Genomic DNA, 24,012 nt, shown 5'->3' with positions numbered 1-24,012 from the left:
ATCAGCTGCCAAGTGCCGGCGGCAGCAGCGGCAAAAAACAGAAAACACACAGACGCCCCGAGAAAGACTCGTTTTTGAGCGAAAGTTTGAGTGGATTGGGTGTTTGCTGCGTGTGGTTTGTTGTGAGGTGAATACTATGCTGCTGTGGTGAGTTTTGTAGAGCGCAGTTCGTGTCTTAAGTCTTTCGATTTTGGCGAATCACACAGTAATGTAAAAATAGTATAAGTTTTACTTCTTATTAAAAATAAATTATGATATAACATTTTTTTTGTTTTCCCTTTAAAAAATTATGTAAGCAAATTAATTCTGTTTAATAGTGATAAGTTTAAAATTTGATTATTTTCCAATTTCGAAAACAGTCCGCATCTTATATTCTTGAACTTGTCTGGCAATGCAATTAATATTCTTAAGTAATGTTCTTGCTGGAAATTTAAGTCATGATTTCTTTTTTTCCATTGACTGCCAAAATAAACCACGACATCAATCAGTATCATCATCAGTTTATAAGTATTTAATATTAATCTAACTGAAATTGTTTTTTGGCCACCGAAATTTTTTCATTTGACTTCCAATTTACGGAATGACATTCAAAAATGCCATTGGTAAGCAAAAAAATTACTTAAGTAATTTTAAATGCAATAAAATAAGCAAATCACAATTTATGGCCGTTGGCAATATTTAGAAACAGTTCTAAAAGTTCAAGGTTTGTATTGTGTTACAATATAAATACCATTTATTTATGAGGCTCGACGACTTTAAGAAAAATGTTGTCAAACTCATGATTGGTTGCTTGTATTCTGTTAACTGCTATTGAGCGTATGCCATTGATCAAAAAATATAAATTTACATTTGAAATTGCGTATAATCACCCTAAAATACAGTAACAGTTCAATTAACCACTTCTATCTTGGTTTTTAGCCAATAAACTCAGTGCAATACAGCAAAAACACATTTCACTTCCAACAGCCAAACAACTTAGTAATTATTTAGTGACGGCTCAGACCCGCAAAACAACTCCTACACCGCAATCTATGATCTTCAATGCCCATGTACAAATAAAATCTCAATCTGCAGTCGTTTCTTTTTTCTACACGTACTTATTCAATTTGCCAGACCGAGCTGCACCTTCGGCGGACCAATCATTTAGAGCCTCGTTGGATCTGCGGTATATCAGTACGAGCCAATTAATTTAATTTGTCAAACCGCACATACAAATCAGGCAGGCCTTCAGCATAAGTCAAAACTCGGAGGGAGTACCTCTATACAATAAACTAATGCAAAGGAGTCGAACAGTAATAAACGTAAACCAGAAAACGTCAAAACGCGGAGCAATTGATATTAATTTCGCCAAAGCACCGCAGAATGGGGTTTTCCTGTGGTACATTTTGGGGTTTTGGTCGATATCGATTTTTTGGCCTTTGGCTTTGGGCTTTGTTGCATTTGACAATTGCTTTGCATGAACGCACGAATATTGTGCAACCTTTTTGGACCAGAGCAGCAAGAAAAAAAGAGAAAAATACAAACAAGATCAGTATTAACAATGTACCACGCATTTTTTTGAAAAGTTGTTCGTGCCACGTTTTTTATTCTTTTATTTAAGTCAATTTTTGTTCGGGGTTGACGTTGTCGTATGAGCATTAAATGCCGAAATTTTGTATTATCGACCCGGTTTGACTGCCTCCACTACGGCTGACTCCTTTTTCTCTATTTAATATGGCTTGCATTTATTTTTACTTGGCTTTTTGCGATTTTAAACATGCTATTAATTTTTAATGGCGTGTGACATTTTTGTTTACGCACAGCCTCAATGTAGAGCAAAACATTAGCATGTCTGCGGTATTAGTTTACCATTTTTCTTGCTGCCATTGAGCCATTTGACGGTGTCTTAATTGATATTTATCGCTGGACGATTGCCATGTTCATCATAATAGAGTCGTGTAGCCGACAAAAAGCTCATTACTCCGTCTGACTGGCTGAGTATCTGACTGGTGGTAGCCGAATGGTAAGCGCGCCTACAATTTGGCCATTTGATTAGCCTCACCTCGTCATGGTCGTCGAGGCCCCAAATGGCCGATCCAATCCGGCACATAAAATCCAATTTAATTAAGTTAGACTCTCGGATTGAGACGCAGTCGGAAAGTCGGAGGATCGGGTCTGTGATGGAGGCCCACAAAACAGCAGCTGCCGTGGCAGACAACCTTGCCAGCATTCTTAACATGTTCAAGATTTTTACCAACGCACTGCATTTAGGTTTGTTGTTGTCGCGTTCACTTTTCAAATGCTTACGAAATGTCAATATTCGGCACAAAGTTATTTGTTATTTGATCGGATCGATTGAGCAATTGTTGATATACAATTTTTCTCTGTCTGCTTTACTTATTTTATCCGATTTGTTCTTTTTGTCTAACGGTTTCTCATTGATTTGTTAGCTAATTGTATACGAAAAATGTAATTAAAATTAAAACGAGTAACTGGAAACCCGCAACGCTTGCATGTCAGCTTGACAAACGAAAAATAAGTAAATAAAAAGTGTTAACACCCAAATCGCACAGCTGGCGACAACGGTGCGAATGAGTCATGATTGCATAGGAGTAGAGTTTCAATTAGTTGAACATTAATGAAGAACTAACGAAAACCTCACAAAAATGCTATTTCTTACTTTTTTTTTTTGAAAATAAACTTTATTAAATATTAGTGTTATACCCAAACTGGTTCACACACTTCGCTTTACTTTCTAAATTGTATAAATTGCCAAATGTTTTTTACGTAATTTCATTAAATGTTGCCACCATGACATTTCATATTTACCATTTTTTATTATTATTGCCCACCTATCAAAGCCCAATTGGGTTTGCCATATCTTAGACAATCATGAGCCTAATTTGCTTTCATTGTTATGGTTAACAAACAGACCCTGAGCTATATAAGGCAAGGTTACCCATTATTTTCGAGATCTATCACTTGAAAAAGCCTATATTTTCAAAAATATGTTCGCAAATTTACGACTTCCTGGCAACAACGATGATGGGGTGTCTCTTTTTTGGCCTCGCAAATGGACGGTTTAATCAAGTCTTCTATATGCCAATTAAACCAATGGTAGCCAGTAATGTTAGCTTAGCCATAATTGTACGAAAAGGGGGCTTCTGTGTTAGCCAGCCATTCATGTATTATGCATAAATTGCTTTAGGAGTTGTCCGAAAAAGTATAAAATGGCAAAATATGCCTATACGTGTAAGAAAAATCTACGGTTTTTTCTCTGATATTGTAAATTTAGTCAACTTTCAAAGCGCTTGTTAAAATGTGTGCTTATGACTTAAGTTCAGAGCTCATTTTCAATATTTTTTAGTCAGGTTGTTGAACTACTTAACTGTGATTCATTAATTGCTAAATACCAAAATTATAAAAACTGGATCATTGCGGGAAACTTAAGATTAAATCTAACTTAAGTTTATAAATGACATCATTGTCATTATCTTTTTAAAAAATATTAAATCCCTAAACTGCGTTTCTGATTTTTTTTAATAACACTGAGTTTCTGCTATAAAAGTATTCAGTTTTTGAAGGAAGGCATCAGTTGTTTCCCGTTTAACAATCAAGCACCTAATCAAAAGTCCAAACAGCAATAAAATGGCTTTCCGTTATATTTTCGTGATCAGTGCCCTGGTTGTTCTGGCTCAAGGATCTTATCTGTCGTCAGTGCATCAGGATTCTGGGGTTGGAGTGCACAAATCTGGAGTGATTTCATCTGGATCTCCTCTTCTTGGTGCTTCCCGTGGCCATTCCGCTGTTTCCCAGCCTCAACGCCCCGTCTCCGCTCATGGATCCCTTGCTGGTCCAATTGGAGGATCCCGTCGAGTGAGCGGAGCAGGATTGGTAGGATCTCGTCCTCATGGTGGTGCCCCTCGTCGTCCTTCTGCTGGCGCCCATGGTCGTCCAATTGGAGGAGGTGCCCACGCAGGTCGCCCCATCGGAGGTGGAGCTGCCCATGGAAATGCTCACCAGAACCGCAATCGCAACCAGAAACCCTATTAGGAGTCGCCATACAACACCAGCAAATTACCAAATGAATATCGATATTATGACGCCTTCGCTCTCCTCCATTTTTCCCAATCCTTCAAACGTTTTTCACATAACCATTTACTGCAAATAATAACAATTGTTATAAAAAAACACTAGTAATATTTATTCAACAATGGCGGGTGGGACATCAGATATTGGGATTAAAATCAAACTCCACAGTTTAACACCAATCGCACCTTTGATGAACTGGTTAATGTGCCAATTATAGCGTTAGCGACAAGCTAAGCACCCAACCGAGTGCACTTCATGGTTTAAACATTTCTCGAATAGTTGGCCCAAAGTGTATTGCCAGCTTTTAATGCAATCTTGTGAATTGACAAAGACTTTAGCCATTTTAGGACTTCTAAAAATTAAATTCATACACATACTGTGTATGTTGGTAGTAGTCTTACTTTTGAACAAGAAATCCCCTTATAAAATGTGGATTTTGCTATTGACATTGAACTGTCGTGGTTTTATTATTGTTCTCATCACAAATAATAAACATAAACATTTTAAAAACGCCAAGAAAAATAAAAATAAATTTATGTCGACAACAAAATTTGAATTAAAGGTAACTTAAGTCTGATTTATTTACATGCAGTTTGTATGCATACCAAACAAATTGTATACGAACATAATTGATGCTCGTTTAGATAGATCTGTATTTGATTAGCAAATTCCCCTTTCCCCCAAAACTAATAAATTTCATGAATAGGTATTATTTTTAAATATTTTATCAAGAGAACTTAATTGTTTTGACCAATTTGCTTTATATCAGGAACAGATTATTCGTGGGCTCAGTTTTCTATTTGATTTAGTAGGGTTTCTGGATGCGATTGCGGTTCTGGCCATGACCAGTTCCTCCGCCAATGGGACGTCCGGAGTTGACGACAACTGAAGGACGGGATTTGGATCCAGCCTGACGACGAGGGGCAACAGCAGGACGAAGTGCTCCCACAGAGCGAGGTGCTCCCACAGGACGAGGAGCCGGACGAGGAGCTGGTGATTGAGACTGGGATCCTGGAGCTGGTCTCGTTTCAGGAAAACTAATGGCCCTTTGTGAAGAAACACCTCCGGCAGAATGAGCTTCAACGGCTGATTCCGGCTCCAATATGTGTGTTCCTTTGACCAGGACGACCAGGACGCTGAGCACAACAACAGATCGGATTGCCATATTAGCTTCTAATTATTCAAGTGCAGGACTGAAAATATTTTCGAATGATTTTTTAACAACTGATGATTCTGTTGGAATATACTTTCTTTTTTATACGCTTTTAAATTTTCATAATAAAAAAAAAACGACAAAATCTATAAAATAAAACTTAATAATTCCAATTACTTAAGTATAATAAATCAAATTTATTTGGAATTTCCACTTTGACCCACTTTAATTAAAATATCGTTCACTAACCTCCTAAAGCCGCTATCGTGATTTATGGACTGTCGTATGGGAAATTTCGTTATAAAAGTTGTAAACTTGATTATGACATTACGGTAGATAATATATTGTGTAGCAATAGTTAATTTGATATAACATGTTTATATGTATGTACTATAATAAATTTTATATTATAAGAAATTTAAAAAAAGACACGAAAAGTTTAAGGGAACTTATCTCTCATCTTCATTGTCAACATGACTTCATAAAAATGAAACAAGCTGTATTAGACTTGTTAATTTTAAGGTCCAAATAAGTATGATAATGTATCCTCCTTTTTTAAAGATCGTAACTTCATTTTTTAATATCATTTAAATAGATACATATGTCTATTAATATACAAGTAATCTGTTCTTCCAAAATAATGGTTATATTATTTGGTTGACAAAAACTTATTAGAGTTTCAATGAACTCAATTTAGACAAACTTAAATTTTTCAACCTTATTTTGCATAACAACAAATATTATTTTTATAGAACCCTGTTTTTTTTGTAACCAAAATAAAAGAGACCATAAATAGAATTAATTGTTTCAGTGTTGTTTTAATTTAGGCAGTACTCAAATGGTTTAACAATGTTTGGGTATAAAATTTTATATTTCCATTGCTTTTACTTTAATTTGGGTTATAGACAGGTTTTAAGTATGAATCAAATTAGTTCAGCTCAGTTTCTTGTAGCATAGTCATTATTTAAATGGGTGAAGGTCAATTTACAACTTAGTACGGTTTCTGGCCGTGATGACGGATATGGTGAACGTTGCCGTGACCAGATGCAACCACAACTGGGGCAGGATGAGCAACCACCACTCGAGGAGCAGGAACAACGACACGAGGAGCAGGAACAACCACTCGAGGAGCGGGAACCACCACAGTAGCAGGACGAACATAAGATACAGGAGCCGAATGAAGAGGAGCAGCCACATAGGGACGAGGTCCAGCCAATCCAGATCCGAGTATTCTGGGATGTCCTCCAAGTGGTGCAGATACTACTGGGCCTGGGCCATGGCTGTAGATGGGACGTTGGGGCTGGTGCAAAGATGGGTGTCCTTGGGAAACTACGACAGCCGGAGCTCTTAAAGGAACTCCTGAGTGAACAGCAACCTCTGACTCCTGTTCGATGGGCAAAATATTCGATCCTTGAGCCATGACGAATATGGCGCTGAGGACAACAATGAATCGGGATGCCATTTTGATTTGGTTATTTGGGATGAATGCTTCAGGTTTAACTGATACATTTAACCTGGAAAACTAAAGCTTTTATAGTCAAGCTCGATCACTTAAAAATCTCAATCTAAACACAAAATATTAAAACACTTTACACATTTAAAAATATAGTAACTAAATTGGGAGTTACAACACGTGAGTTACAAAACTTGATTCAGCTTCTAAAGAATATTGGCCTCTGAACTCATTCGTATGCCAACCTGAGTTCATTGGTCTTGTTTTTAAATGAATAAGATAATTGTTCACATTTTATATAATTACAAATTGGCATAATATATTTTTTTTTAACCCGACTTCAGTTAACTAATATTTTATACGATACTTGGCTTCGATATTTCATAAATCGTTTTCAGAAGTTATGATGAATAAAGGCGAGATACCTTATAAACGTTATTACTTCGATTTTCTTGTTTTCTTATTTCTTAATATTCAGTTTCAGCTGAGCAACAAATAGGCTCATGTAAATTAATTTTGTTTTACAACCAAATATTTTCTTAGACAGGTCATGATGAAGATTCATATTGGTGTAAAATAATTTTTTTTCCATGCTATTTTATCAGATTCGTAGGATTTTTATTGATTTTAAAAAATATATTTTGAGGTACTTAAAAATGGTCGACTTAAAATGCAGCAGAAGTTATCCATGACAAAATTAACATACTCTTTTTAGTCTGCAGCACTATTCAAGGTCGATAAAAGCTTTAAAAGTTCAATCAAATCAATTGCCAGTTATATTAATTTTATTAAATTAGTTGTCGAGCCCTTTTTTAAAATATCTTACCTAAGTTCCTTTATATAATGCTCTTTTTGACGCATTTTTAATAAAGTCATTCCCAATCATGTATAATAGATGGTGAAAAAATACAACCTAATAAATCAAATTATTGATTTAGTATGGATATCTAGAAATTTTCCACAAAATTCCCCCAGAGACCGTAATACACATATTTTTTATAACAATTGTTATTATTTGCAGAAGATAGTTATGAGAAAGTCATGTTTAGAATTATGTAGAGTATATCAAAATTATTTCAAAGATGATTTCTTCAGTTCAGTAGGTTGATGAGTCGATCGGTTTTTTAATAGGGTTTCTGGATACGATTGCGATTCTGGTGAGCATTTCCATGGGCAGCTCCACCTCCGATGGGACGACCACCTCCAATTGGACGACTATGGGCGCCAGCAGAAGGACGACGAGGGGCACCACCATGAGGACGAGATCCGGCCACTCCTGCTCCACTCACTCGACGGGATCCTCCAACTGGACCGGCGAGGGATCCATGACCAGAGACGGGGCGATGAGGCTGGGGAACAGCGGAATGGCCGCGTGAAGCACCAAGAACAGGAGCTCCAGATGAAACCACTCCAGAGTGATGCACTCCCACGAGAGACTCCTGCTCGACTGGTGAAATAATCGATCCTTGAGCCAGGACGATTGTGGCAATAAAGACAAAAGTGAATCGGAATGCCATTTTGATGTGCTTATTTGTGATTATTGCTCGAAAGACAACTGATGATTTCAATTGAGAAGGGAAAACTTATATACTTTAGAGGTCTGCTTCAAATCAGAACAGTAAGAGCATGCAATTAATTATTTAAAAGTAATAACACGACTCACTAGCAGCTAATGGCTAAGTAATTTGCACTTTCAACTCAGACTCAGATCAAACAAAGTTTTTTGAACCTAACTAAATTGTAAAGTTGTTTAAATACCACTTTTTTTTGAGTAGTTAAGTTAATCTTTTTATTTTATTTTTGTTTATAATCATTTACTGTTACAAAAACAACAATACTTCTCCAGAAATACAGATTTTATTTGGATTGCGCCAAAATATTATAGTTATGTTAATTTTTAAGAAAGTACTTTGACCTTTAAAGAAATACTAATTTTATTCTTAAAATTATATCTTAAATCGAAAAAAGGGTATCCAATTGATTATTATTTATAAAATTTATAAAAAGGCATGCGTATTTTAAGCTACTCAGTAAAGAAAAGAACACCAACAACATGCATATCTTGTTGATACATTTTTTTAATGTGTAATAAATTTTAAGCAATTTAGAATTTTTCATTCTTTCTATGAAAGAACGTGTCAAGTCGGAGCTCTCTAAAAAGTGGTATTTTGTGAGCGTTGCCCTGCTAGAGTATACTCAAGCTAAGAGCTCAAGCTAACACTATATGTAACGCCTTACAATAGTCCACTAATGTTAGGTATGATCCACGCAGATCTTCAGGGGATATAAGGGATAGATCCCCCCACTCGTGTAAAAGATATATGTAATATGTATACTCAACATTTTTTTATATCCCCCACAACCAAATTTTGGAGCCGCCACTGGTATGAGGGCTATACATAGCTTTCCAAATAAATATAAAAACGTGTTTTTTGGATAAATATATTTTTATTATTGTTGTTGTATGTGGTGTGGTTGTAAAATTTCTATTGCTTTGATTGGCTTGGTAAAGATCTGTCAAACGGGATTGCATAACATTTCGGCTAGCGTCTTGGCGGGGTTTCTATCCGTGGTGGCGACCATAGTTCACATTTCCATGACCAGCTCCCACGAGAACAGGGGCAGCCACTCCATGAGGCTGGCGAATGGGAGCCACTGGGGCAACCACAACGGCGGGCACGACCACGGCGGCAGGACGAGCAATGGACACAGCAGGACGAGGAGCAACCCCGTAGGCACGAGGTCCGGCCAATCCTGATCCGAGTCCTCGATGAGCTCCTCCAAGTGGAACTGGGAGTGGGCCGTGGCCATAGGCAGAACCAATGGGCTGGGACACAATGGGCTGGGATGAGTGTCCTTGGGAAACGATGGCCAGAGGAGCTCCAGACAAGGGCACTCCAGAGTGGACTGCCACCTCCGATTCCTCTTCGATTGGCAAGATATTCGATCCTTGGGCCAGGACGATTATCGCGCTGAAGACAACAAAGAAACGGGCTGCCATTTTGCTTTGGTTATTTGGGATGATTGTTGGTGAAACAACTGATGCTTTCTGCTGCGAACTTGGGACTTTTATACTGATGAAACTCATCCAAGTTCTGAATTTTCGAAGAATGTCATTCATCATCTTAAAGTAATTACTGCAGTAAAGTGATGTCATTTATTTACACCAAATTAAAATTTGACCCAGTTTTTTGCATTTACAAGTGCATTGCACTTTTGATTAAATAAGTTAATGGAATTTTCCTAATGCCTTAATTCTTAATTTTTATTTTATACATGTTTCTATACATTTTTTTTATTTCAAAACTAAAAAAAAAAATAATAAATCTATATAAAAAGTGAAGAGTTTATTATATTTGTGTTATGTTATGCTGAAAAAATTTGTAATAAAGTGGTACTGTAGCATAAAAAAGATATTGCATGGTCGAGTCTCATTTTTAGATATATATTTTTTTTAAAGTCGTATGCATCTACATATATATATTTTTTTTAACAGCTGCTACTTAGATATAATTGCATCATCGATACGTATCTGCAGCTTTAAGGAGTCATTTTTTATAAAATGATGGCAGTTTATTTATTTACAATCAGCATTCAACTGTTTTACGTTTTAAGGCAACTAGTATAAATTTTTCGACCCCCAAATTGGTATAAAGTGTAGAGATTTTTATTGCACCCTACTTTTTGGCTTCCCTAAAACACTTATTCTAGAATAAAAAGCAATTTATGTTGACTTAAATTTTTTATTAAGATTTAAGCTCGTTATGACCTTTAATTTTTTGATAATATCTAATAGTTTATATAATATAACCTTTATTTTTAAAATATACACTATAGGAATAGGAAAAATGGCTTTTGTCTTGTTAGGCATTAGAACTCATAGAACTGTGATCGTTTTCTTATAACAATACTTAACTAATTTAAGCCACATTTTGGCTTAAAACACCACTCCCACCAATTACATCATTGCCATAAAATAGACTTAAAACACATACTTTCAATAGATATTTATTTATTCGGGTAAGTTGTTACGCAAAATTCGGGAAAGGGAATAGTTGGGTAAATATGATCAGGTATTCAGTAATTCTCAGTACATGTTAATGAGCTCTGTGGGATCTGTGAGCGCTGGGAAGATGGTGGCACTCGTGGCCACTGATGTGTCTCAAAACTGAAAAAAAAAACAATGATATTATTATGGTTCTGTCTTTGGATTAGATCAAGACTAACGTGGCTTCAGTTCATTGCGACGCAGGCAGTTCAAAATGGCCAATTCGCAAGAGTTCTCCACCTTATAGCAGAGATGTCCATCGGTGGCATAAGTTGGGCTATGGTAGCTGGGGCAGTGGATGGTCGCATGGCAATTGCGATGATGATGTACGTGGTGAACTCCATGGGATCCATGAATTCCGTGGTGGGGAGCCTCCAAATGATGGTGGTGATGAGCTCCGTGATGTGGGGCCTCTAGGTGATGATGGTGTTGGGGAGAGCCATGGATGAGATGGTGAGACTCGGACAAGTGATGATGATGATGCGACTCAGACAGGTGATGATGCGACTCCAGGTGATGATGGGGGCCATGCTCGTGATGATGGGATTGAGACTGAAAGTTATGTCCTCCATGGTGATGGTGTCCTACTCCCTCAGATTCATGATGAAGCGAATGAGGCTCTACAGCATCCTCAGCAGGCAAGTATCCCTCCTGGGGAACCTCTGCTTCAGCACCAACAATGTCCGATTGGTGGGCTTCATTCAGAGATCCGTGGAGAAAAGATCCTTGGGCAAGGACTAACCAGGCACTGATCACAACAACGAATCGCAGGGCCATATTTGCTAAGCTTTATAATAATTATTTGCTTCGTTACTCGTGAGTCAACTGATGCCAATTCACAGGAACCCTTACGGTTTTATACCCACGGTATACTAGAAGCCGAGTCCAACATCTTAAACTTAATAAGAACCCCATTTTAATTAGAAATTAATTAAAAGATAAGCACTGCAATGGCATCGCTGGTAAGCAGCTAATTAAAAAATATAAATATACTAACGCAAGCCATAAATCACAGGCTATATGGTATATGCAGGCTAGGAACGTTCAACTTGGAAGTTCCATTAATCCAGTTATTCGCAGTACCTAGAGCTCTGAACTCCAAACCCTCCAGTATGTCAATACGAGTTTACCGAACCCATAGGCATATTTGCAAAGGCATTCTTTCAAACTGGTATTCTATTTAGTAAAAACCCAAGAAGTGTACTCTTAAATAAAGAATGAAACGTATGATTTATGATAACATGGTTCCCCAAAATGTGCAATTATCTCCGCAATTAGAATTTTTAACTTTAAAGTGGTTTTCTTTCAACAACTGTTTCCCTATAATTCTCAAATGGTTTTAGTACAGAGTAACCGACATGCCTTGTTCTTTGATAACACAGCGTTAAAGTGCGTTATTATCCTGGATTACATTTACTGGTCTATTAATATAGGATTAACAGTTAACATAAGATTTATTATTCGGTCTCGAAGTGTTCTTGTTGACAAATAAAGTAGATAAACAGCAGAGGAGAGTTTTGCGTTGAAAAAACATTAAGCTGCTCATAACTTATTTTTTACAAGTTTTTTAAATATATTGTGTCTATAGTTTTTTTTCCAATTTATGATGAGATTATATAGGCTCTACAGTTACAGATAAAGTAAGTACTGACAGCATGACAAATGACCATATTAATTTAATTGTTCTGTGGACAATGACGATTTCACAAGCAAAAGCGCTACTTTGGTAATGATCATTAAAAAAATACTTAATGGATTAATTGTGATTTGGAAAGCACAGAATGTAAAGTTCTATGATTCTAACGGTCAAATCCGTTGCAATAAGGATTTTCTGCCAATTTATCAAAACTTTTTTATTACGATTTTATGATTAAGAAAATATATATAAATTGGTTCTTCCCTTTATAAATTACCATCTGCTCCCAACAAACAAATGATGTGATTCTCTTAATAGACATTAAGTTAAGTAAATAATAAATATTTTAAATACTTTAAGGAAATAACCAAGTCATAACCAAGTTATTCAATTTATTTTTTTATTTTTCAGTTCTTTGCTGATTATTTTACAGAAACGCTGTTAAAGGGAAATGTATGAAATTAGATAAAGTGGTTACTCATATCTAAAAGCACTTACTTTCGCCAGTTCGACAAGTGTGAGCCCTCTTTTCGCACTCATTTCCAAAGTTGCGAAGTTCACCCTTGTACGTTCCACTTGTCGGTTGGTAAATGGCGGGGCAAATGTCGGCACATTGCTTTTGGCACTCCTCCTTAGTTGCGATGGTCAATGCTGCACCAGTGGTTTATTTATTAACTCCACATTTACATAAAATAGTTATCATAATATTACCTGGCTTGCGATGGCAGTTCTCCTGGTCAAAGTAGCATTTATTGCGAAAAACATTGCAACCGCCTCCAAGGGCCCAAACAACATCCTCCGTTTCGGGGCAATCTCCAGAACAGTCTGCACTAACTTGGCTTAAAGCCAGGCCTACTAAAAGACAAATTAAGATAGCCGGTTTCATAGCGAATAACCTTCTGTTAGCCTTTAGGTTTGCGAACGAACTGAACAGGTGCTTTGCTTTATTCTCGTTTTTATAGGTTTCCGATGGGGCGGTGAAGATTCCTATAAATCTAAAACGTCACATGTTCACCAGATGTGGGGGATTTTTTCCGAGTATTGTCGTTTTATCTAATTTGCACATCTTATACCTGTCAGTGTGATCGCCAGTGAATTACTCTATTGTTTATTTTAATTAACTTAAATACATTTTTAAAAGGTATTTGTACCTATTAATTTGTATTATTATTTTGTATTATTTGTCTGATATATGAAAACTGGTTTACAAGATTATTTGTTACTTCACAGTTAAATTTAAAACTATATCACTCTTACTGTTAGCGAAACCAAGTATACCTTCTGCTGAACTAAGTAGTAGAAGTAACATAACATAAATTATTCAATGGGCTCGGCAGACATCTACCTGACTTGACTGGACTTCAACTTTATGACTTTATGGACTTCGCAAACTTGATTATAATATCTTCTTTTAAAGCTATAGCTCCAGAGGGGCCGCATTTAACAGGAAAAAAGTATGAGTTTGCATTCACGTTTAAAAAATTTTATTTAAACATTTCATTTACAAAAAAACTGTGAGAGTAAAAAAAAATAATACACCTCCTTGCACCCATTTCTGAAACTTTTAACCTTGCCCCTGAAAGTTTTACTGGTGTAATCGAACATTGCTTCTGATAATCGCTCTTGGTTGCTATGGTCAACGCTATTATCACTTTATAATAAAGCTTATCTATTAATTAACATATAAAACCAAATAGCCTGGAGAACTTTGATTACGCTGGTAGTTTTCCTTGTCCAGGTATATTGCGGAAAACACTGCACCCAGAACCACAAAATTCACCCAGAACCACAAGTTTACGACTGTCATTTAACCCTGTTTTATATCTGCTGAAAAGGGGCCTGTCTTCGGAAATTGTTATTGATTTTAATTTATGCATAAAAATATGGGGGTTTTTGCAATAATACTTTGAATAATTATCTGGTTTTTAAGATAGCGATGACCAGGTGTATAAGCTAGATAAAAAGAACATCAAAAGAATGCGAAAAATTCTTCCAACTCGAAAACGGCTCTAAAGATATAATCTGTAAGGATATAAACTGTCTTATCCCACATTTAAATTCTACATAAAATAGACAAATTATATTCGTTAGTTAGTCATTTTAAAAATGCATTTATTTGCAAGCACGCTTTGAGGCTTTACATTTTATATGTTCCACTACACAAAGGCTGTAAAAATAATATTTTATAATTAGTATAAAATCCTTTTTTCTTGAACAATTATTTTTCACTTACTTTCACCAGTTCGGCAGGTGTGAACAGTCTTTTCACACTCATTACCAAAGCGGCGCTCCTGGCCCTTATAAGTACCATACACAGGGTCATATTGCGCAATACAAGCGATGTCGCAATTTTTCTGGCACTCCTCCTTGGTGGTGATGGTCAACGCTATAAAACTTGGTTAAGAAATCAACAAATAGGTATGTATAAAATAATTGCAACCTGGATCTCGATTGCAGTTCGCCTGGTCGAAGTAGCACTTGTTGCGGAAAACATTGCAAATGCCTCCAAGAGCCCAGACGACATCCTCCGTATCGGGACAGCTTTCCGGGCAACTAGCACTAACTTGGCTTAAAGCCAGAGCCAGCAACAGAGCCAGAGATAAGAACGCCTTCATATTGAATACTTTTCTACAACTGACTAGCTTTAATGCGTGATGCGCTTTTATATTCGCAGATAAGGGGCGTTTCTAGGGTCTGAGAGGTCTTAATCAGTGTCAATATATTCAGAAACGTCACAAACCTGCCTGAAAACGGTGATTTTTTTGTAATTATTGACACATATATGTCGATTTTAAAATGATAGCCAGGGAAGTACCTATATTTAAATGATTATTATCGGAATATAGTCTCAATCAAAATACACTCTTGAAACTAATGAAGTATGAATGATTATTATCAGAATATAATCTTATTCAAAATACACTCTTAAAACTAATTAAGTATTAACCTTGAGAAACTAAATGTAAAATATTGTTTGAAAGTTTATTATATTTATAATACAAATTGTTGTATTACCTAATTTAGTTAGGGCTAACATAAACACATATACCCTCTTGTTAGAGAACAGCTTAGGTAATTTAATTATAATATATTCGATGGGCTCGCCAGACCGAACGTGAGTCGGTCAGCTGTTTTTTTCCACAATCAGGTTTCAATCGTTATTCTCTCTGTAGTCTACTCTCGTGATTTCTCTCCGGCCACGTTTTATGGCCAAGTTTTGTCATTAAATAGAACAGATGTTTGTGGCTTATTGGAAACAAAACTAAGCAAAACGTGTTGTTCAGGCTGCTGGAGCAAATCCGATCCGCCGATGGCCCACATCAAAGGCGGTGTAATAACGCCCTATGAACACGTCTCCCAGAATCCAAAACTCTGCCTCCATCAGCGTAAAAGCAGATAAACATATCACCGATCCATCATCATTGGCAGCACTCATTACATAATCCCTGGGCTGCAGGGGAAATCGCTGACCTCCAATGATGAACACTATCTCGGGCAATTTATTGATCTCCGCACAGTTGAGCAGATATTCATTATTCGAGGTGGGTAAGCCTCCTAGAAGACTATTTATTATCAGATATTCCCTGGGAGGAGCTGCCAAGAGAGATGTGCCCGTATCCGCAATGGCCTGGCGATTCTGGCTGATTATCCTACCGCCCAATTCAATGCCATCCATTGGGAACTGCCAATACCCTGCGTGGGTGAGTGGTACATAGGTTAGGGTTCCCGAAAACTTGCTCTTATCCACACCACCGAACAGTAGCTCACCACCCATTCTTTCACTGCCATTGCGTTTCAGGTAAAACGAGAATATACACTCATCCACTAAATGTTGATCGCACATATTTTCGAACAATGGTTTTATTCTCTGCTCAGCTATGGCTCGAAAACCAAGTCCTACGATCCCCGCAAAATTGGTATCCACAAAGGTTGATCCCGGCTCATGCATGGCCATTCCAAAAGTTTGATTCCGCACCACCAGTTGGCCAATGGCCACCGTATCCTGGGCCAAACGACCCGATAGACTTCCAGTTCCATAGGCTATGGCAAACCTTCGACCATCCGGAACATAACTGCTCGAGGCACTGGAGTTGTAGCGATGATGGTGCTGACAGGCCAAGTTCTTGGATGAACAGTCTGCACTGGGCACCCAGAGATTGGCGGATCCTGTGTCGAACAGCATATTGAAGGGCTGACCCGGCGATCCAATGCTGATGGGTCCAGCGTACTCCAGATTCAATCGATTATCCAAAGTTTCTGTAGCTCCTAGGTTATCCCTTGACGTAATCTCCGGTCCACCAACCACATTGTATTTGGCTAACAGAGATGTTCTTCCTGCACGATGCTGCCGACGACTGGCCATAAAAGATGCCTGATATTGCATTGGAATGCGGATCAATTGGCCCTCTGATCTTGTCCAAAACAGGCACAAGATCCACAGGGACAAGAGCAGCCATAGGAGGCACTGCATCGTCGCTGACCAACCGAAATCAAACCGATCCGAACCGTTTGTAAATTCCCTTCGAACTAATTGGCAAAGATTCTGGCCGCGATTGTTTTATAGCACCTGCAAATGGAGCATTTTAATGGCCAAATTCGTCTGGCATTCAAATGGAATTGGCTAATGCGGTGGTTGAACGCACTTCAATGTTTGCGTGAATAGAGATAAATAGGGCGAGTACATTTAATTGAATAAACAAAGCAATTGCCAATTACCGAATTAAATTGTGCGAACAGTGGTCTATACAGACCCATATGTACTGTTTATAAAGTTTTAAGTCTGACAATAATAAGCTGAAAATTTTTAAGCGAAATAACAAACTGTAATTATAAATATTACGGGAAAAATAAAATAATAAGATAATTCGTTTTAGCAAAACAATGTGAAAAAACGATGTTTTTTTCAACTTTATTGTCTTTAACCTAATAACTTAATTTACTGACAGAACTTTTTATATATCTTTCTTTTACATTTATGGAAAATAACTAATATTACTTCAATACGCATAAACACATATATTTTAATATGAATTGGATTTTCCATGTTTGATTACTGGACTAAGGCCACTTTATATTGTTATTTACCCCTTCGTACCGCCTTGGCCAATCCAATTCTCTTGGCCGCGGCATCATAAACCGTATAATATCGGCCCAGAAAGACATCTCCCAGCACCCAAAATCCCCTATTAATGGGAGCAACGGCCAGTACACACAACTTTTTACGACCAAGTGTCAACTCCATCAGATAATCATTGGCTGTTAGGGGAAATACTTTGCCTCCGATGAGAATATTAACATTAGGCAGAGTTTTGTCCTCACATGTTAGTACATTATAGCCATTTTCTACTCTAGTTGATAAGACTTTTAGCAGATTATCGTACGATTCTTGGGGCATTAAAATCAGCGACGTGCCCGTATCCAAAATAGCATTGATTTTTCCACCAATTTGCTTAGATCCCACGGTTGTTTTAGTTATTTCCAGATTCCAACTGTTCCATAGGCTTATCGGCACATAATGAAGTTTTCCTTCAAATTTTGATTTATCAAATCCGCCGAAGAGTATCTCTCCGCCAGGTATATCTGGAGGATGTCGTCGGAGGTAAACCGAGAATAGGCATTTCTCAATCAGTTTTTTGGCACACAGGAGTTCCAAAAATGGTGTCGTATTGGACCAGGCTAATACTCCCAGACCCAAGCCCACCAGTCCATCAAATCTCACGGTATTGAAGGCAAAATGTTGCAGGAATAGACTTTCTCCGAATATTACGTCTGGTAGATCAGCTCCAGAAAAATGTAGGGTGTCCTTGGATAGATAACCAACCACTCTACCAGATCCATATCGCAGGGTAAAGTTGCGTCCATCAGGTGTATAAGTACTGGATCGCGAAGAGTTGTATCTTCGATGGTTCTGACAGGCTAAATTGCTTTTGGGACAATTTATAGAGGGCAACCAAGTGTTGGAAGATCCAGTGTCGAAGATCACACTAAAATGTTGCTTCGGAGTTCCCATGGAAATGTTTCCATAATATGCCAGGTTTGTGTGGGTCTGTAACTTTAGGTGAAGTGTCTCACTTCCTTTGGTTAAGTTTCTGGCGAAGAAAAGATCACTTCCACTGACTTTTTCCGTAGCATAGAGCGGAACTTTCAGTACTTTTTTATTGGCAAAGGATAAACACGAAAATGCGAGTAAGCCAAACAAGATTCGAAGCATCTTCGATGGGCTCACTTAGAGAACTGAGAATAGTACCTCTCCTATTTTTACATTTCCTTCAGAATATTGCTTATGTAAAATCGCAGCTGTTTTTGGCTAATTAGGCAGGCAATTGGGTAGGTCAAAACTTCGGAACATATGAAGTATATTTAGATTTAATTATATTAGTAAACTTTATTTTTAAATTTGAAAAATCTGGCCAGAAATAAATATGTTAATAGTCCCCTATATGAGATTAAATGTATTGTATTTACTTATTAAAATAATACATTAAGGCCTAGGTCTTATAGGTAGTGGCAGCAAATCCAATGCGATTATTGGCGAAGTCGAAGACGGTGCAGAAATGCCTGATGAAGGCATCGCCCAAGATCATAGGTTCGTCCGGAACTTCGGTTACCACCGATATGCAAACAGTCTTGCCCTTGGAGGTTTTCACTTTCAACATCATCTTTTTACCCTTAAGAACGAACTCTGTGCCCCCAATGACCATGGTGACGTCGGGTACATCCGTCGAGCACTTCATCCAACACTCTCCGCTGGAGGTCTCCTTGCAACCGAGGATCTTGTTAATCTTTTTGTAGATTGCAGTTGGGGCAGTCATGAGGGAAGTTCCGGAATCCACAATTGCCTGCACCGAACCACTCACTTTGGTGCTGCCGACGTAGACAGCCTGCAGCGTAAACTGCCAGTAACCCTTTGTGGTCACCGGAGTGTAGGTATAGCTATTCGATCCACTGTAAGCGCTGGTACTGGAGTTACCGAAGAATATGGCACCACCTCGGGAGGAGCTGCCACCGCCCTTCATGCAAATGGCAAACCTACAAGGGCTGATCACATCCTGCGCGCACATGTTCTGCACCACGGGCGTGACACCATCCACGGATATGGACTTATAACCCATACCCAGTATACCATCGAAATTGGCCGTTGTAAAGGTACTTCCCGGTTCCTTGCTGCTCATCGCGAAGGTCTGGTTGGTGACTGTCAGTCCAGCTATACTCACAGTGTCAATGGCCAGATATCCTGCCAGAGCACCCGACTCATATTCAATCTCGAATTCCTCGCCGTCTTCTATATAGGTGCTCGATTTTGTAGGACGATAACGCATATGTTTCCGGCAGGCCTTGCTCTTGCATTGCGGTCCTGTGACCCACAGATTCGAACTACCGGTATCCGGAAGTATTGTGAACCTTTGCTTCGGTGTTCCAATGCTTAGCTTGCAGGTGTACTCCATATTTGCCGTGTTTTTTAGTCTTGCGGTTCCAGAAGTCTTGGCAAAACCAAAACCATAACGTCTGGCCAAAAATGCCTTCTCCGATCGCAAATTGTCCGTGGTTCGTACGAAATTCTGTTGGAAATCCAGTGGTAGAGTAGCAATACTGGAACTACTGGTAGAACTTGACTTGACCTTCGCTTTACGATTTTTGGCTGAATTACTTTTTCTTCGATTTTTCTTGGCCAAATTTTTACTTTTCTTTTTCTTCTTGCCCGCATTTGGTCTACGTTTCTTAAGATTCTTCGATTTGGCAGATGGCTTATTTCCATTTCGTTGACGCACATTACTTCGCTGCTTTTTGTTTCCATTTCTGACTGCCAAGGATCTGGATGCCGCACGATTCACTTTCTTCTGTCTAGCTTCGGTCAAAATAACGAATAGGCAAATTAAAGCACAAAGCACTATGATGCTGAAACGCATTCTTAGATTTTGCGAGCGAGCTTAGTAGGTACTAACCCTCGCAATTTGGGTGTTATGGGTTTTATAGAACCCACCGTACTGCGAAATTCGTTAGCCAAGGTCACTGGAGAAAACAGATGTGGGAATGTTTGAATTTTCTTAGAACAAGTAAGAGAAAAGTAAATAGAAACAAGTATAAAGCAGATAACTTAGTAGTTTGATCTAAAATTAGATCACAAGATAACTTAGTCTTGAAATATTTAATAAAGAAATCGTTTTAAAACTAAGCCACATAAATAACAAACGACCTTACCCAAGAAAAAAACATTTGTGTAGAATTAACTATTATGTGATACTTAAAATTGACACAAGCTTTTTGTTTTAATATTGTTTAAAAAGCGGAACTAAAATCAAAAAAATCTCCAAGACATCAATTTCAATGTAGGACAACAATTACTCCAAATCATATTTTATTTGGCAAAAGTTCGCTAAGTAAACAACGTCACAATTGAGTCTTTAAAATGTGCTTGTTTATTTGCGACTATACTATTATTATAGATTAGCGAAGTTGACTGCAGATAGGGGAAGGGCTTCCACATCTTTCCAACGGCCTCTCACGCCAGTCTAAAAATGAGTGAAGTTCTCTGAGTAAAAGTTAATTAAATAGCAAAATATGTATTACTCACTTATGTTATGGCGACAGGAGCTAACGCCCATTTCACATCCATTGCCAAAACTACATCGCACGAGTCTTCCCCTAATTAAAGCTTCTCCACAAACGGGTTGATAAACTGCAGGACAGATGCTAGGACAACCTGGCCTGGTTTGGGCCTCAATCAGAACTGAGATGAGAAACAGACAGAAAATCACAATAAACGACTTCATTTTCGGAGAAGTAAGATTTATTCTGACTGATTAGTGGCGGAGTGATGAGCTTTTATAGGCAGAGGGATGAGCTGGTTCTAAGCAAATACAGCTGTTAAAAACCACTTAAAATTGAATGCAATTCAACAGCTTTTCAGGGGAATCATCGATCAATTGCCTATGCAATTCGAAAAAATTCCACACCCACCGATCACATTGCAAAACTGGTTAACCGCTATAGCCTTCACTCAGTCATGGATCACTCTAAATGGTTGTGAAGTCCAAATGGAAAACGTGCTGGCCGGGTTAACAATTATATGTTTGAATTTCAATTTACAGCGATCATTTTCCTTCACAAATCGATTCGTTTCGACCACCACTTGAACTCCCTGAAGAGATCACAGCAGCTCCAATTGAAAGTCGGTCATGCCTGCTGTGTGGGTGTGGATGCTCTTGGCGGTCATGAATCTGACACTCGGTCAGTCCATTAGTGATTACGCAGATAATGGAGCATCCAATGATATCCCAAAAAATCATATGCGAACCCAGCCCAAATCTCGAAGATCATCGTGTAAAAAGTGCTATCCATATCTGTATCCAAAGAAGAACTACTATGTTGTGCAGAAGAGGACGGGTGAAAAAAAGCGTCATAATGTTGTATTTCTGCTGGAAGATCGAAAAACGGGACGTCCTGTAAAAGTGGCTTTCAAGCATGGTCTTAGAAATGATAAAAACGTTCGTGTTTTGAAGGGCTTTAATAACAGCAATGATCCATGCCGATATAAGCCAGGTAGATGTGTATATCGGCTGTTCAATCGGAAAAACTTTCGCACTTACAGAGTGGATTTCCGAAAGGGGTTAAAGAATAGAAGGCGTGTTTCTGTATTAAAGCTAATACCATGAAACCATAAAGAGTTTATTAAAAGCCGTTAGCCGTAATAAACACTAAAATAATAAAATTATAAAATTCACAGTTTAAAAAAAAAAGCAATTTATTTAGTAATACCATGAAACCATTAAGAGTTTATTCTAAGCCGTTAGCAATTAAAATCACTGATTGTGGATTAATATAAATTTTATTTTGAATAATATTTTATTTTAATGGTAAAAAAGAGCATTTTTTGTTTATTTTTTATTTTTAATCCGATCTTTTAATATGAAGTGCCAAAGTAAGGCGAAAATAATGCCAGGCGCTCCGTGCTCCCAACACTCAGAGCTCCCATTCACTTGGCTGCGACCTGTCGACTGTCATGTCTTTTTGGCCGGACCGGGCCAAAACCAAAAAAAAGCCGGCCGACGGGTGGGCGTTGAAGTTGGCCAACGAGATACGCACGCGGTGTCGCCAAGCTGACAGAGCCAAAGATTTATTACTTAAGGGGTTCAAACATTTGCTTGCTGCCTTTTTTCTCTTTGGCCGAATTAATACACCTTCACGAGACAAAGTCAATCAAAAAGCGAAAAATTGCGCGTGCGTAGATTTTACTTTCGAATTGAAAGCAAAAACCGGAAACTCGCAAAGGCAATGACTTTCAAAAACTCAAGACGATTATTGCAATCGATGAAGATGAGTGTCTCTGGTGGATTTAAGTTTTTTCACTTTTCTGGGGCAAAAAAATGCAATTAACATGGGTTTTATTTTTAAGGCGATTTGATTCGGTGGAAAATTATAATAGTCCGGTAATAAACTCCAAACTCATAAGAGGTTGTACTGTAAATCTAAATGAATATTGGGCTTATATCGCTTTTAAGGCTAACGTCGATGTTATTAATAATAGTCCAACAAATTTAGAAAAGGAACAGTTTTGACTTTAAAAAAAAACGTTGCCGCAAGTTAAGTAATACTGTTTATTCATATAGACAAATTGCATAAATTACTTTTTTGTTTAACTTAACAGAGGGCATAACATTATTTCCAGCTGTTTATACAGGGATTTAATTGTGGAAGATCGAGTTCAAAACACTTGGTTCTGATGAGTTAATCTTTATAAATATATAAGAGTGAGAACAACGGAAAGAGTTTCAGTCGCCTGTTTTCATCTTTATTAACATGTACTTTAAGTTCTTGTTTTTAATCGTTTTATTGGGCGGATTATTGCACCTGAATGAAGCCCAAACAACAAACTGCTCGAATAATTGTATTTTACGTGCAAGGTGCAATCCCTACTTTAAGGATCTGGTCTGGACAGTAGTAGATCGCGTTTGTCGCGTTTATCAGAATGGCTGCTTCTTTGGAAATGAGAACTGTATGAGGGCAAATCGATGCTTGCCACGTAAGTTGAACTCTTATTTCTTTCGAAATACAACTTCCTAAGAATTATAAAATGATTATCTTTTTAGCCATGGTAGCCACTTCGAGGGAGGAGTGTATGAAGGAGATATACTGCCCAAGGATGTGTTCTCGGGGAGCTCCTCCAGTGTGCGCATGGTTTCCCTATACGCTTAGCAATGGAACTACTGGTGGTCGGGATATGGCCTTCGGGAGTCGCTGCGTACTGGATAGCTATGCCTGCCGTAACGCTCAAGGTGGGTCTATCCTATTTTACCAATATTACCAATTGAAACCCCATTTAATATTATATTTTCAGCCTATGTAAACGAACCACGCATTGGACGCTGCACTTAAAATAAATATATAAAAAAAATGTTTATCAATAAATATTTAAAATAAATTGCTGAAAATGCGTATTTAAAAAAAACATAATTTTTATTCAAATGGCTTATAATTACGATACATAAACATCTTTTGAATATAGCAAATGTTTTCATTGAAAGTAATGTTTTTCGTTAACAAATACTTTATTCATACAATAATTTTAATTAAACAAAGAAGACCCTTTTATATTACCTGTTTACCCGAAATCTTAATTGCTCAGCTGAATTTTATTATCTGAAGATTCCGAG

General features: G+C 37.7%; 14 protein-coding genes across 14 annotated transcripts in view; 3 read left to right on the top strand and 11 right to left on the bottom strand.

Moving 5' to 3' along the window:
- Window positions 1-24,012, bottom strand: part of RpS3 (ribosomal protein S3) — a 261,493-nt gene that overhangs the window by 234,169 nt on the left and 3,312 nt on the right. The gene's annotated exons all lie outside the window — the stretch shown is intronic.
- Window positions 3,557-4,164, top strand: LOC118877904 (uncharacterized). The gene has a single exon (XM_036818429.3). The coding sequence runs from the start codon at window positions 3,628-3,630 to the stop codon at window positions 4,030-4,032; it is 405 nt and encodes a 134-aa protein (XP_036674324.3). The 5' UTR covers window positions 3,557-3,627; the 3' UTR covers window positions 4,033-4,164.
- On the bottom strand, window positions 4,779-5,305 carry LOC139352910 (uncharacterized). Its single transcript, XM_070995628.1, has one exon. It carries the CDS (start codon window positions 5,234-5,236, stop codon window positions 4,877-4,879), a length of 360 nt encoding a protein of 119 aa, XP_070851729.1. The 5' UTR covers window positions 5,237-5,305; the 3' UTR covers window positions 4,779-4,876.
- On the bottom strand, window positions 6,216-6,686 carry LOC118877973 (uncharacterized). The gene has a single exon (XM_036818869.3). The coding sequence runs from the start codon at window positions 6,684-6,686 to the stop codon at window positions 6,216-6,218; it is 471 nt and encodes a 156-aa protein (XP_036674764.3).
- Window positions 7,738-8,244, bottom strand: LOC108020835 (translation initiation factor IF-2). Its single transcript, XM_017089218.4, has one exon. The coding sequence runs from the start codon at window positions 8,192-8,194 to the stop codon at window positions 7,802-7,804; it is 393 nt and encodes a 130-aa protein (XP_016944707.3). The 5' UTR covers window positions 8,195-8,244; the 3' UTR covers window positions 7,738-7,801.
- On the bottom strand, window positions 9,145-9,718 carry LOC108020829 (uncharacterized). The gene has a single exon (XM_017089213.4). It carries the CDS (start codon window positions 9,676-9,678, stop codon window positions 9,241-9,243), a length of 438 nt encoding a protein of 145 aa, XP_016944702.4. The 5' UTR covers window positions 9,679-9,718; the 3' UTR covers window positions 9,145-9,240.
- LOC108020828 (cation channel sperm-associated protein 1) lies at window positions 10,670-11,571 on the bottom strand. The gene is made up of 2 exons (XM_017089212.4): window positions 10,905-11,571; window positions 10,670-10,845 (listed from the first exon to the last, which is right to left on the bottom strand). The coding sequence occupies exons 1-2, from the start codon at window positions 11,500-11,502 to the stop codon at window positions 10,775-10,777; spliced, it is 669 nt and encodes a 222-aa protein (XP_016944701.3). The 5' UTR covers window positions 11,503-11,571; the 3' UTR covers window positions 10,670-10,774.
- On the bottom strand, window positions 12,713-13,285 carry LOC108020830 (U-Kazal-Dg21.2). The gene is made up of 3 exons (XM_017089214.4): window positions 13,073-13,285; window positions 12,860-13,012; window positions 12,713-12,799 (listed from the first exon to the last, which is right to left on the bottom strand). Exons 1-3 carry the CDS (start codon window positions 13,245-13,247, stop codon window positions 12,789-12,791), a joined length of 339 nt encoding a protein of 112 aa, XP_016944703.4. The 5' UTR covers window positions 13,248-13,285; the 3' UTR covers window positions 12,713-12,788.
- LOC108020831 (uncharacterized) lies at window positions 14,440-15,049 on the bottom strand. The gene is made up of 3 exons (XM_017089215.4): window positions 14,802-15,049; window positions 14,595-14,747; window positions 14,440-14,528 (listed from the first exon to the last, which is right to left on the bottom strand). The coding sequence occupies exons 1-3, from the start codon at window positions 14,974-14,976 to the stop codon at window positions 14,518-14,520; spliced, it is 339 nt and encodes a 112-aa protein (XP_016944704.4). The 5' UTR covers window positions 14,977-15,049; the 3' UTR covers window positions 14,440-14,517.
- LOC108020827 (lysosomal aspartic protease) lies at window positions 15,193-16,902 on the bottom strand. Its single transcript, XM_017089210.4, has one exon. It carries the CDS (start codon window positions 16,830-16,832, stop codon window positions 15,642-15,644), a length of 1,191 nt encoding a protein of 396 aa, XP_016944699.4. The 5' UTR covers window positions 16,833-16,902; the 3' UTR covers window positions 15,193-15,641.
- Window positions 17,281-18,574, bottom strand: LOC108020788 (cathepsin D). The gene has a single exon (XM_017089167.4). It carries the CDS (start codon window positions 18,570-18,572, stop codon window positions 17,439-17,441), a length of 1,134 nt encoding a protein of 377 aa, XP_016944656.4. The 5' UTR covers window positions 18,573-18,574; the 3' UTR covers window positions 17,281-17,438.
- Window positions 18,764-20,341, bottom strand: LOC108020787 (lysosomal aspartic protease). The gene has a single exon (XM_017089166.4). The coding sequence runs from the start codon at window positions 20,266-20,268 to the stop codon at window positions 18,850-18,852; it is 1,419 nt and encodes a 472-aa protein (XP_016944655.4). The 5' UTR covers window positions 20,269-20,341; the 3' UTR covers window positions 18,764-18,849.
- Window positions 20,914-22,038, top strand: LOC108020834 (uncharacterized). The gene has a single exon (XM_017089217.4). It carries the CDS (start codon window positions 21,538-21,540, stop codon window positions 22,012-22,014), a length of 477 nt encoding a protein of 158 aa, XP_016944706.4. The 5' UTR covers window positions 20,914-21,537; the 3' UTR covers window positions 22,015-22,038.
- On the top strand, window positions 22,972-23,812 carry LOC118877945 (salivary glue protein Sgs-5). The gene is made up of 3 exons (XM_036818667.3): window positions 22,972-23,381; window positions 23,449-23,634; window positions 23,697-23,812. Exons 1-3 carry the CDS (start codon window positions 23,159-23,161, stop codon window positions 23,732-23,734), a joined length of 447 nt encoding a protein of 148 aa, XP_036674562.3. The 5' UTR covers window positions 22,972-23,158; the 3' UTR covers window positions 23,735-23,812.

The sequence above is a fragment of the Drosophila suzukii genome, chromosome 3 (genome assembly GCF_043229965.1).
Source record: "Drosophila suzukii chromosome 3, CBGP_Dsuzu_IsoJpt1.0, whole genome shotgun sequence".
Taxonomy (NCBI): Eukaryota; Metazoa; Arthropoda; class Insecta; order Diptera; family Drosophilidae; genus Drosophila; species Drosophila suzukii.
The sequence above is the reverse complement of the archived record's forward strand: the minus strand, read 5'-3'. Positions and strand labels throughout refer to the sequence as shown.

Excerpts from the sequence above, each read along its gene's own strand:
- LOC108020829 (XM_017089213.4), bottom strand. The coding sequence starts at position 9,678 with ATGGCAGCCCGTTTCTTTGTTGTCTTCAGCGCGATAATCGTCCTGGCC.
- LOC108020835 (XM_017089218.4), bottom strand. The coding sequence starts at position 8,194 with ATGGCATTCCGATTCACTTTTGTCTTTATTGCCACAATCGTCCTGGCT.
- LOC108020830 (XM_017089214.4), bottom strand. The coding sequence starts at position 13,247 with ATGAAACCGGCTATCTTAATTTGTCTTTTAGTAGGCCTGGCTTTAAGC. Across the intron at positions 13,013-13,072 it reads GAACTGCCATCGCAAGCCAG|CATTGACCATCGCAACTAAG; the intron begins GTAATATTATGA and ends CCACTGGTGCAG.
- LOC118877904 (XM_036818429.3), top strand. The coding sequence starts at position 3,628 with ATGGCTTTCCGTTATATTTTCGTGATCAGTGCCCTGGTTGTTCTGGCT.
- LOC118877945 (XM_036818667.3), top strand. The coding sequence starts at position 23,159 with ATGTACTTTAAGTTCTTGTTTTTAATCGTTTTATTGGGCGGATTATTG. Across the intron at positions 23,382-23,448 it reads GGCAAATCGATGCTTGCCAC|CCATGGTAGCCACTTCGAGG; the intron begins GTAAGTTGAACT and ends TTATCTTTTTAG. Across the intron at positions 23,635-23,696 it reads TGCCTGCCGTAACGCTCAAG|CCTATGTAAACGAACCACGC; the intron begins GTGGGTCTATCC and ends TTATATTTTCAG.
- LOC108020787 (XM_017089166.4), bottom strand. The coding sequence starts at position 20,268 with ATGCGTTTCAGCATCATAGTGCTTTGTGCTTTAATTTGCCTATTCGTT.
- LOC108020827 (XM_017089210.4), bottom strand. The coding sequence starts at position 16,832 with ATGCAGTGCCTCCTATGGCTGCTCTTGTCCCTGTGGATCTTGTGCCTG.
- LOC118877973 (XM_036818869.3), bottom strand. The coding sequence starts at position 6,686 with ATGGCATCCCGATTCATTGTTGTCCTCAGCGCCATATTCGTCATGGCT.
- LOC108020834 (XM_017089217.4), top strand. The coding sequence starts at position 21,538 with ATGCCTGCTGTGTGGGTGTGGATGCTCTTGGCGGTCATGAATCTGACA.
- LOC139352910 (XM_070995628.1), bottom strand. The coding sequence starts at position 5,236 with ATGGCAATCCGATCTGTTGTTGTGCTCAGCGTCCTGGTCGTCCTGGTC.
- LOC108020828 (XM_017089212.4), bottom strand. The coding sequence starts at position 11,502 with ATGGCCCTGCGATTCGTTGTTGTGATCAGTGCCTGGTTAGTCCTTGCC. Across the intron at positions 10,846-10,904 it reads TCGCAATGAACTGAAGCCAC|TTTTGAGACACATCAGTGGC; the intron begins GTTAGTCTTGAT and ends TTTTTTTTTCAG.
- LOC108020788 (XM_017089167.4), bottom strand. The coding sequence starts at position 18,572 with ATGCTTCGAATCTTGTTTGGCTTACTCGCATTTTCGTGTTTATCCTTT.
- LOC108020831 (XM_017089215.4), bottom strand. The coding sequence starts at position 14,976 with ATGAAGGCGTTCTTATCTCTGGCTCTGTTGCTGGCTCTGGCTTTAAGC. Across the intron at positions 14,748-14,801 it reads GAACTGCAATCGAGATCCAG|CGTTGACCATCACCACCAAG; the intron begins GTTGCAATTATT and ends CAAGTTTTATAG.